The sequence below is a fragment of the Argentina anserina genome, chromosome 4 (assembly GCF_933775445.1).
Source record: "Argentina anserina chromosome 4, drPotAnse1.1, whole genome shotgun sequence".
NCBI classification, from domain to species: domain Eukaryota; kingdom Viridiplantae; phylum Streptophyta; class Magnoliopsida; order Rosales; family Rosaceae; genus Argentina; species Argentina anserina.
Window position 1 is genome coordinate 21,824,398 of NC_065875.1, and position 12,030 is coordinate 21,836,427.

A 12,030-nucleotide genomic window follows, 5' to 3' on the forward strand; every position below is an offset into this window, starting at 1 on the left:
AGAAAAGTGAAGCTCACCAAGTCACCATATATAGAAGCCAAAGTCGGTGGTTAAGAGTTGAAGACAAACAAAGTGAAGACGTGGAATATGATCAATTAGGTATTTGAGAAAATCGCATGATATATATATCACATGGGATATGGTATTCCATATTTGCAGTAGTGGATCGAGTATTGACTTTGGAATTGAATGACGACTGCATTCCATCATACTCGTGAGTGCAAATATGTAAGGTCAATCGATCGCGATGATATGCATGGCCCAAGTACGAATGCCTCCTGGCTCCTGCTCTTCCGCAAACATCTTAATCCGATCACCGACTATACAGCAGGTGGCTCAGCTCAAGGGCTTTCAATTCCAACATCATCTGAAATCACGTATCATGATTCAGAACTCTATCGAAATTAAATGGGTGATCGAACCCGCACGTACTATATATGAAATTAAGAACATTAATTAAGTTGACAAAGACATCTTTCAGTCTTTTCTGGTATATATATACAAGCTAGTTAGCTAAGCTCACTTCAGAAAGGTTATTTTCCTGTGTGCATGCAGTTAACTGAAGATTATGGAAATGGGCCGGGGCGATCTTCACGTCTAGATTCCTAAAAAGGGTGAAACCATCTCAGCATACATTCCTTCATCTTACAAGGTGAAGAGCTAGCTGATCACCTTCTTCGATAGGTCATCATTTCCCTACAGTAACACTTCAGCTGGCCACTACTGTTAGTCTGTAACTTAGATCGAGATGTATAGCCTTCATCAGGAACAGTCTAAGCTACAGTTCAAAGAGCTGTTCGTAAACCAAAGACATGTCTCGCAACTAGGGGTGGGTATAAAAAGCCTAAATTCCGATCCCGTCCTGAAATTTATAGGAACGGGATGTGATTCAAGTTTAAAAACGTATGTCATGTCTCGATCCGGTCTCGTTTCGTAATAGTGGGATGAGACGTAGGATGAATAGTTTATATCCCGCTTTGTTCCGTCACATCTCACTTCAAATTTCATTTGAATTTAACCATCAAATATTTCATCATCATCATACATTTATAATTTATGAGAACACCTTAGATGCATTTAATAAGGAAATGACTAACTTCAAAGAATGAATCTTGAACATTGACTCATTTTCTAAAGATAAACAAGTCCCGGTTAATTTTCTCATTAATATATGGTTCGAGTTATATGATATAAATAAAGACGATTTGTATATTGCAAATTTCTATAAACTTAGCAATCAGAACCTATATAATCTTATAAACAATATATAATTACATATGTTTCTCTTTTATGATAACACTAGAATTTTTATGTATAATATCTATAACGCTATAATTCGAATGATTAATTTAATTTTATAATAATTAAACTCATGATATCGAAGTAGATGATGAAAACAATTTGGAATAATCTATATGTTTCTTCTATTACAATTTTATTTATTAAATTAAGTATTTATTATTTAAAGTCTGAGAATGTGGGATAGGCCCGGTCTCATCCCAATCCCGTCCCGATTCTGACGGGATTGATCTCGGGTGGGACGAACTTTTAAAAATACAAATCTCGTCCCAAATATAATTAGTGGGACGGGACGCGAGATTAGTCTCATCTCGTCTCATGCTCACCCCTACTCGCAACCTTGTTGCAATATCTTAGGGTTTACTTTGGGCCTAAAGTCAAGTTTCACAACAACATTGGTGTTGGTCTACGCCCAATATTGTTCATACAGTAACAGGTTCAAGTGGTTTCTTGCGAAATAAGTCACGCAACTCGATCATCGATCATCTGCAATAATAGGTTTAGGACTTCGGGCTATGTAGGAATCCTCAAAAACACATAAGAGCGTGACATTGATGACGACAAACTCAGTTGAACCAAAGCAAAGACCTGAAGAAGAAGAAAGATATGAACTCTGTTGGGAACTTGGGAAAAGTTGAACCCAGTATGAACTTTGGAAAATAAGAAAACTCTGGAACAAAGGAGATCAATCATGAATTACGTCACGGACGAGTGGTGATAGACAATTCTCTATCGAAACTAGAAGCTTCCAATTCCATATATGATGGATTTGATTTTCCACCTTCTCAGATCTGCTCTGTGGCTTGACGTGGCACAAAGCATCCGACGACGTCGTTTTCCGCTTACCCAATTATTCCATTTTCGTGTAATCTCTCGTCCACATAATCCAAATCTTCCATTTCAGACTTATTGCTTGAATGAATGAAATGAAAACAACAAAAATTAATCTTAGTTCATTAAGGACATGTGAAGAACGATCGCGAAAAATTTGACTTTTCGGCGGCATGTTTAAAAATTAAAATGCAGTCATGAGCTTTACTCTATGAAAAAGAAATAACAAACAGACAATTTAAACTAATGAATAAAACTTTAAAATATTATTAGATATACTTGTAAAAGATGCTAAATATTCAATACAAAGTTAACGTAATTACAAAAAGACATTTCAATGATTTCATTGAAAATCTCTTACATTCTATATCTCTTTGCCTTCTTAGAGCATCTCCAACCGAGGAGTCAAATCCACGGTGGAGGCTCCAACGGTATTAATTTGCTATAATAGAGCCTTCCAGTAGAATAGCCAATGCTGATAAGGATTTGACATATTGATCAGGTTAGTCAAATTTGTCATTACCAAAAGTTAATGTCAATTTGTTTTATCATTTGTTTCTCTCTCTTTTTCCTTCCCGGCTTCTCGTCTCTCTTCTTCTTCTTCTTCTTCTTCTTCTTCTTCTTCTTCTTCTGTTTTAGTAAATTCAACTGATCTACTCTTGGTCATCACTATCACCAAAAAATTCTAGTCAATTCAACTGATCTACTCTTGGTCATCACTATCACCAAAAAATTCAAATGATCTACTTCTCTTCTACAAACTCAACTTCTCCTCTTTTATCTTTCAACAACAAAACTCATGAATAAATCAAAGTTCTACAAAACCCCAGAAGTTCCAAGCTTTACTCAAAAACAACCAAAACGAACCCACCCTTGATTTTCCTCCTTATTCTGATCCAATTTCTAGAAGGAAGATCTCATAATTGAACCCATCTTCAAATCACCTATCCTCTACAGAGACTCATTCACCAAACAAGAAAAACGTGCATATTTGAGTTCATATGGTTTTTAGCTTTGGACAATCAATTCCCATTGCTTCAATTTGAAAATGAAGAAGATAGATCGATAAAGAATGAAAGAGAACATAAGAAACAGAAGGACGAAATGAAGAAGAAGATGAAACAACAATTCGGCAAATAAATGAAAAGAAATCATTCTATATCAATTGTGAATGAAAATGGAATATAATAAGGTTTGGAATTTGACAATTCGGTTGGAGCATGAATTTGTTAAAACTGACTAGTCCACGTCATGTGTCAAATTTAAAGTTGACAATTTTTTTTTGACAATTTTTTTTTGCCAAACCACTGGAGATGCTCTTAGCAGAAAAATCATCAATAAGTTTATCATAATTGAATTTCCCAAGATAATCATTTTTAATTGAAATCAAAACAAGAGAAGAGAACAAAAGACTTATGAAAAGAAGAAGATGAACTAAGGAAGCAATAAAAAAAATTATGTTGTATGTTATTGGCGTCCACTAGTCAACTACTTTAAATATAGTTCTTTATTCAATTGGACAATTAATCCATAAAAGAAACTGAGAGATTACCCATTTTTTTATTTTGCATGGTCAAACTTGATAGAAGAGAGACCTCATATATTGCACTTCTTAGTACTAGCCTTCCTGCACGCGCATGCGTTTATAGGGTTATCTATGACTTTGGATATGTCATTCACTCTTAATACTAACTACAAAAATAACAGATTTCTCTTAAATGCGATCGTGTGTGGAAGAGCCACACTCTTGAGTATAAATAAACTACGCCAGCGGAGGTTATTAAATCATGTTTCTTACTATGTTCAGTCACTAAGAAATAATCATAGAATGCAACTGGTATGCTTTCTACATAATCGACATGAAGGGCGATATATATGCAGAGGCTTACAGTAGGGCAAGGAAAAGGAAGCGCTGATAACATTTCCTGCACACGTAGAATCCAACAAACATAGTCAATCAACTTCTCCTAGCCATTATCAGAATCTGGTCTAACTATCATATATATTAGTCATGAAAGGACAAAAGTAAATGAATAATCCCATGTAGAGAAATAATCTCAATCAATTTGTTAGCAAACCTTATAATTCAAAGAAAATGTCCAGTTAAGCTCAATGGTTCCTCTAAATTATTGTCATCATAGAAGGGACCTGCTGCAGTTGTTGTGGTTCGCAAAGGAAGGATTGTACTGAGAAAGAATAAAAGTAAATGAATAGAAACCCTTCAATTGCAAAACCACATCACAATTGGTACTAACCCAGAACAACAATGATGTCTGGAAACAATAAGAAATAAGAATTAAGTTCTCACCCAAAATGTTTTGTCGGCCTAGGCTCCTTCTCCTTCCTTTTTGGCCTCGCATTGCCGCCTTCTAACTCATACGATGACGTCGGCAGGTCACGGTGGGTCCAATCCTCCTCCTCGTCGATGAAGTCGCCGAAATCCTTGTGATGCTGGCAGCAATCGCGTCGTACTCGTCGTCGTCGACACGTCGTAGATCGACTTTTACTTCTTATCTTGATCTGGAACCCGTCGTCAGCGTTTTCTGAGTGGCGGCCACCTTGCCGGCGAGTCCGTAGATGCTCCAAGGCGCTAACCCGTGCGTCCGCCTTGACTTCGCCGCCTCCCAGTCCTGGTCCGATCGGCCATGGCTTTCTCTATCCTCTGGATTTGAAAGTGTTTCTCTCTCTATGGGATGGATCAAGAGAAGCGTATGATGATGATTCAATCCTAAAGAGGTGATCATCTTTCGCTCAGTCTATAGAACGCGGGAGTTGTAGTTTTTGACGTAAGATAATCAGTTTTTGATAAGAGGAGAGAACGTGCAACGTTAGTATATTACTTTTTGTCCTTCATTTTATGCATTTATGTATGTGGAGTTTTATTTGAAGAATATAAATTTTAGGTATTTTCGGCAATTTAAAGATTTAACCATATCTATTTTCTTCTGACTTTATTAATAGTATATTATTTAATTTTTATTCAATAAAAAAAATTTTGCGGCCCTAAAAATTTTGAGCTGTCGGTCGAGCTCCTGGCACGTGTGCAGAGACTCTCAGAACGATGGGTGAATAACAGTAATTAAAGGGAATCAAGGGAGAGGGGTTGGTGGATAATCCTACTTAACAAAGGTGGCGTATCTAATTGTAGTCAAAATGTCACCCATTTTGAACAAACAAAAGACAGCGCGAAATGGCTCACCGTCCACCAAACAAGAGAGTTTTCTATTCCTTGTTTCATTTCAACTTGTAGTGTTTTATTCTCTGTGGCTGAGAGAGCACACCGCTGCCCGCACGTTTCTTTCTTTTTCTTTATTTCCATTTTTTGGAAAATGGTTTTGAGTTTTATTCACACCTAACAATGAATTGCATGTGCAATAAACCACTTGGTATGAGATGGAAAATGATCAATCCTTCCCCACCACGGTTTTGCTCTTGCGTGTAAGCCACATTTCATTATTGCCTTGATAAATCAATACATCATTTCATTAATTCAAGACAAAAATTGTATTATTATTTCATGCTATACAACGAGTGAGGGGTTCTCTTAGAGCATCCGCACCGGCGAGCAAATGTGCCGGCGTGCTCGAGCAGGAGGAGGGACCAGTCGGAGGAGCTCGAGCAGGAGAAGGGGAGGCTCGCACCGGTGAGCAGGAGGAGGCGAGCTGCTCGCCCAGTCAACCCAGCCGCGGTGCTCGTCCGATCGCTCGAGCATATTTTGCTCCGACGTTTGCTCGTTCGTCTGGCGGAGCCCACCGCCCGTGGGTGACGTCAGGCATGGGCAAATTTTGATTGGCTGACACGTGTCTCTTTGATTGGCCAACGGTCCAATACATATGGGCCTTCTATTTTGAATCAGAAATTTCGATCCAACGGCCAGAATTAATTGGCAACGGCTACTATTTGATCATAACGGAAATAAACCCAAAAAATTGTAAAAAAATCCCAAAAATTTCAAAATTCTCCCAAAAAATTGCCTATAAATACTACTTCAATTTGTTATGAACTCACACCAATTTGTGCACAACAAATTTCACATCTTCCTACATCTCCTCTCTCATTTCGTTTAGCATTTTTTTCCAAAACAATGGGCACCCATTGGCTTCCTTCCGAATATTTACAAATGTGCATTTCTTTTGTCCGTCATAGCATTGATGAATATGACGGTAACAAACAAAAGAAGGACAAATTGTGGGAGACAATTCATGGCGATTATATGCAAAATTGGGTGCTAGCACCGGGTGAGAAACCTCTGAAGGAGCCGAGAACCCGAATCGCGCTCGCTTCTCACTATAATAAGTTCAAGCTACTCTTGCAAAAATGGGGCGAATGTTTGGCGGCATCACGAGGGGTGAATTTCAGAGTGAAGTTCCAATTTTGGAACACTTTTCGGTCAAATTTTTTCAGCATAAGCGATTCAATATTTAGGTATGCTATTCAAGATCATCTCTACAAAATTTCATCTAATTCGGACATCGTTAAGGTATTGAAATTAGATTAAATCAATGAATGAATTAAAACTGTTCAACGTGAACCGTTCGTGTAAATCTCAATTTTGAAAGCTCAAATCATTATCAAATTGGATGAAACTTTATAGAGATGATCTTGAATAACATATCTAAATATTGAATCTCTTATGGTGAAAACATTTGACCGAAAAGTGTGCCAAAATTGGAACTTCACTCTGGATAGGGACTATATATATATATATATATATATATATATATATGAACCTAGTGTGGGAAGATCGATCGCTCTGACTATTGTATTAAGATTCTCAACTTGCATCAACACATGCTAATTTGATTCAAATATCTGCTATCATTACAACAAACCCTCGTCTCTAGCGTTCAATTCCTAAAACTAAATGATTTGAAATTACTCAATTTGAATGGCATATTTTTGTGTCTTCGTGAGAGTTGGTCTTGGTCTGATTTTACTTCGATATTTATATAAAATGTAGTTTAAAAAATGACTGAATCGGTGTGATATATTAATGATTTTGGGCCTGAGCACTCTTATAAATCATAAGTCCGTAATAGTGACGGGATTGACGTACTGCTAACTTGCCAAAGTAACCGAGTAACTGAGTTTACCTCACCCGCAATTTAACACAAAATACAAAATAATTAAAGAAAAATATAAAAAAGTTATCCAAAAATCCGAATCTTTGGAATTTTTCCAGCCTATAGCCAAACCAGGGGTCCCCACCGGAGGGTTTATAATTTCTGGAAGCGTACTTTCCAAGGGGCACGTTGCACCAATCGCAGCCAGCGTTTTTTTACCTCTCTTCCGTTTCGCAGTTTTTTTTACCTATTCTGGCTTCTTCTTCTCCTTCTCCTTCTCTATTCTTCTCTCGCTCGTATGAACAGAGAGCGAGCCAAACAAGAGAGAAGGAGAAGTCTTATTTTTGGGGAGTAGCCTTGTTTGTGTGAGAGAGAATATAGTTGGGCAACGAGAAATTTGTGGGGTTGGAACATAAACAAACCCATTTCCCCTAGAACACCCCGCATTCGTCTATCTCTTTTCTTCTCTTCTGATTCTTGTTCCTCTCTTCGGTTTGAGAAAGACAAAACAGGCCCGCGGAGTTTCAGAGAGGCAGCTTGTTGTCCCCTTCTCTTTGAAGGAGGGGGTTTCAAGTGTTTAGTGTTTCAATATAAAGAGGCCTTCTTTTGCGTTTTGGTGAAGAACGATAAACAAAAGAAGGCTCTGAAGGCTCCGGTGTGGCGGTAAGATGATCAGGTTATGGATTGCCGCACTTCAGTTATCGGAGCTTTTCGTGAGCACCATGGTTCATGTGCTTTACGGGTTTTACATATTCAGCTCCGCCGTCGCCGGCGACCTCTCGCTGGCATTGAATGAGCTCTTGTTTAGGCCCAGCGCTAATGCTGAGTTGGTGCCGAGTGAGACATCGGCGACGGTGGCTACGGCCAATGGGACTCTGCCTCCTATTGTTCTGGTTCATGGGATTTTTGGCTTTGGCAAAGGGGTATGTTTGTCATCATTGTTTCGATGTAATTAGTTCTGTAGTTTTGGATTGTTTCGATTGGTTTGTGTAAATGGGGATTCGATTTTGCAGAGGTTAGGAGGTTTGTCGTATTTCGCTGGAGCTGAGAAGAAAGACGAGAGGGTTCTGGTGCCGGATTTGGGATCTCTGACCAGCGTTTACGACAGGTTTGTGACTTCCTCCTTAAAAATTGGTTCATTGTCCACAATCGTTGTTGTTATATGTTTTGTTGATATTTGGGGTGTTGGTGGGATTTATGGGTTTTCTTGGTGGTTTATAGGGCTCGTGAGTTGTTCTACTATTTGAAAGGTGGGCGGGTCGATTATGGTGAAGAACACAGCAAAGCTTGTGGGCATTCCCAGTTTGGCCGTCTATATGAACAGGGTCGGATTCTCTTTTTCATCATGTTTCAGTGTTTTGTTGTGTTGTTTGATGAAAAAGCTAGAAATGAAATTGGGGCTCAAGGTTTAGGTTGTGGTTGAATTGCAGGGCACTACCCTGAATGGGATGATGATCATCCTATTCACTTTGTAGGCCATTCCGCCGGAGCTCAGGTCGTCCGTGTTCTGCAGCAAATGCTTGCTGATAAGGTGAGGACAAATCTGCAGAACCAAATTTGTGTGGAAAGAGTGAAAGGAACTGTGCAATTGTTTACATTGGATTAGGAATTAATTGTTTCGTTGATTTTGTTTTCAGGCTTTTGAGGGCTATAAGAATACTAATGAGAATTGGGTATTGAGCATCACATCATTGTCTGGAGCGTTCAATGGGACTACAAGAACTTACTTGGATGGAATGCAGTGAGTTTCATTTCTTCAGCTTATTCTTTTTCCTGTAGTTGAATCCTTCAACTTTGTTTTTCTCAAGTCTCAAGTCTGACCGATGAAATGCTTAAAAGAAAAAAAAAAAAAAAAGGATAAAATTTCTGACTACAGAAAAAAATAGAAACTTCTTTGTGACCTCAGATGTACTGTCTTTTTCCATAGTAACCCTTTGCACAGATTCAAGAGAAAGAGTAGAATCAAAGCAACAAAAATTGAAATAAAACCTGTAACTTGCTGATCGCTCTCAAGAGGCACTTACACCTGAAATATTCATTAGAGTGATCTTTTGGATTTCCTAATGGGGGAGTTTATCATGTCCTAGAAGTAAAACCAGTCATATGCTACAAATGATAGTAAATTTATCATTTACTAAATGAGTGCTAAAACACTAAATGTGGTTTTCATGCTTCATTAGGTCTGAGGATGGCAAAACTTTGAAGCCTATATGTCTGCTGCAACTATGTCGCATAGGAGTGATTATTTATGACTGGCTAGACATTTCCTGGCTGAAGGAATACTACAACTTTGGGTTTGATCACTACAATATCACATGGAAGAAAGTCGGTGTTTGGGGTCTCATTGATTGCCTCTTGGGAAATTCGGGACCATTCGCATCTGGTGATTGGATCCTCCCTGACCTTACAATTCAAGGTTCCATTAGACTCAACAGCCATCTACAGTCTTTTCCAAATACATACTACTTCAGCTATGCCACAAAGCGTACTAAGAAGGTATGGGGTGTCACACTTCCTTCTACCATATTTGGAATCCACCCCCTGCTTTTCATCAGAGTACTGCAGATGAGCCAATGGTGTCATCCTCCTGATGCCTCTCCCCCGTATAAGGGATACAAGTATGTTTTCAACTGCACATTATGCTATGGTTTGTTATGCATCAATGTAAAGAGCATTTTGTGACTCAATCCTTGTGTAATTTAATGTGCAGAGATGAGGATTGGCAAGAAAATGATGGGGCGCTCAATCTCATCTCCATGACTCATCCTCGTCTCCCTGTTGAGCACCCAAGCCGTTTTGTGAAAGATGATTCAGAGTGTCAACCCTTGCAACCAGGCATCTGGTTAGTATTGCTTCTTATTTGAGCATCATTTCCTATCTTCTTATAAATGAAAATGAAATGATAAATGTTGCTAGGAACATTAATCATGATGGGTTTGCTAAATGCAGGTACTACAAGATTGTGGAAGCTGATCACATATTCTTCATTGTAAATCGGGAGAGAGCTGGTGTTCAGTTTGATCTGATATATGACAGCATTTTTGAAAGGTGCAGAAAGCATGTATATAGGAAAACCCCACCAACATTACCCAACCAAACTCAACATTAGTTCAGCAGCCATTGCTCTCACTCATAACTAGTCTAGAAGCACAAAGCAAGTACTAGTGAATTGTACCCTTTCTTTTTCCGTCTTCATGTAAATATCCATTTTCTATCTTATTCTTTCCCCTGTAGTCCATCCTGCGGGTACATGTTGTCTAGCTTGTAGGTGATGTAGTGAGAGATGTTAGAGATTTAGCTTATACATCAGATTTCTTTGATCTTTCCAACGTTAAATGATGTATTTTCGAGACAGTCATTTTCACATAAGCATAAGTATCAAATTCCTTGGTTATGAAATCGAACCTCAACTTGTGATTTTCATGTATGAATTGGGAAAAGATGGCGCACCTTGATTAAAATTACTCAACTTGGCACTGTTTTCGTGATTTCTATATCTGAATTCATTGGTAGGTTAGTTCCATAGTTGGATCACTGGTTACACACTTACACCGTTACATGCAACTTAACAATGTACAGTATATTGAAAAAAAAAACGATGGACTTCGATCCACGATTGGAATTCTGAGTGGTTACTATGAAATGATAGCAAAATAATACAGATAATATGAGGGACGAACTACTGAATTCTCCTCTCTATTACACCAACACTAATTCAGTTTATACAGTAGAAGAGAATAACCAAATGAAAACATGGATTCATCTTGATTATAAAGCAATGCCTGTCAAGTACGATCTGCATTAGTTGTTCTCAAATCTGATTGCAACGAAATCTGATCGCAATGAATATTCCATGTAGATTGTAGAACATAACAGACGCTGAATGCCTGAATCTTATGTACAAGATGGTATTTTCCTTATTATGGGCTTAGGTACGAACTTAAGTCGGGCTCCAAACTGGGTTTTGGTTAGGCCTTCTGGCCTTGGACGGAACCGAAAGGTTCACTTAATTTTTTTTTTGAGCCTCTGATCATGTTGCCAAGTTTGTGCCTGAGTTTGTGGTACCAATTGACCCAAAAAAAAAAAAGAGTTTGTGGTACCTTGTTCACTTGTTCTGTTGTTCATTACATGATCATATTATCTTCGACATGCTTTAAGGAATCTTATGTAAATGAGATCGGCTGATGTTTTCTCATCGATAAGAATTAGAGAGCGTTATATAATTATTGATAGTGTTTCACATTTAACTCGACACATTTAGATAAATCTCGTCTTTAAATAAAAACACAGTTGCATAACAAGAGTAATGTAAATAAGACACCGATCAGTCACAGTTGGGATGATCTCATGGAGCATAAGTCGGTTTAACGAAGGGGTGGAATAGTTGGACTTCTATGAGCTCCTTTGGTTCTCCTCACTTTCAGGTTTGCAGTCGATTAAAAGTTTGGAACCATGCCTATTACCAAACAACAAATTTCGTAAACTATATACATTCTAGAGTACTCCACTGTGCTCTAATTCGATCGACACAAATAGGGTCATCATGTTAATGTGAAGCTCGTTCAATGAACAAGAGCACAATCTCTATTACAGCTACAATTATGAATACTTTGAGTACATTACTCAATGTGATTCAAAGTGCAGTGGAATTAATGATGCAGATCAAAGGATTATCGAGCATGAATCATGCTCAATCACGTTGTAACTATGATCAGTTAGCACATGAATCATCACTCGTGGCATATGGGGACATCCGTTTTAAACAGTGACAAGCATGGCTCGTGGACCAACTGTACTGATACTGTCTCAACTTAGTCACTTTACATGTGTTGAGTTT

At 38.2% G+C, this 12,030-nt stretch overlaps 1 protein-coding gene across 1 annotated transcript; it reads left to right on the forward strand.

Moving 5' to 3' along the window:
* The first annotated feature begins 7,443 nt into the window (after positions 1-7,443).
* On the forward strand, positions 7,444-10,581 carry LOC126790812 (uncharacterized). The gene is made up of 8 exons (XM_050517160.1): positions 7,444-8,116; positions 8,207-8,301; positions 8,415-8,518; positions 8,624-8,724; positions 8,831-8,934; positions 9,374-9,811; positions 9,904-10,035; positions 10,143-10,581. Exons 1-8 carry the CDS (start codon positions 7,862-7,864, stop codon positions 10,300-10,302), a joined length of 1,389 nt encoding a protein of 462 aa, XP_050373117.1. The 5' UTR covers positions 7,444-7,861; the 3' UTR covers positions 10,303-10,581.
* Positions 10,582-12,030: the final 1,449 nt, after the last annotated feature.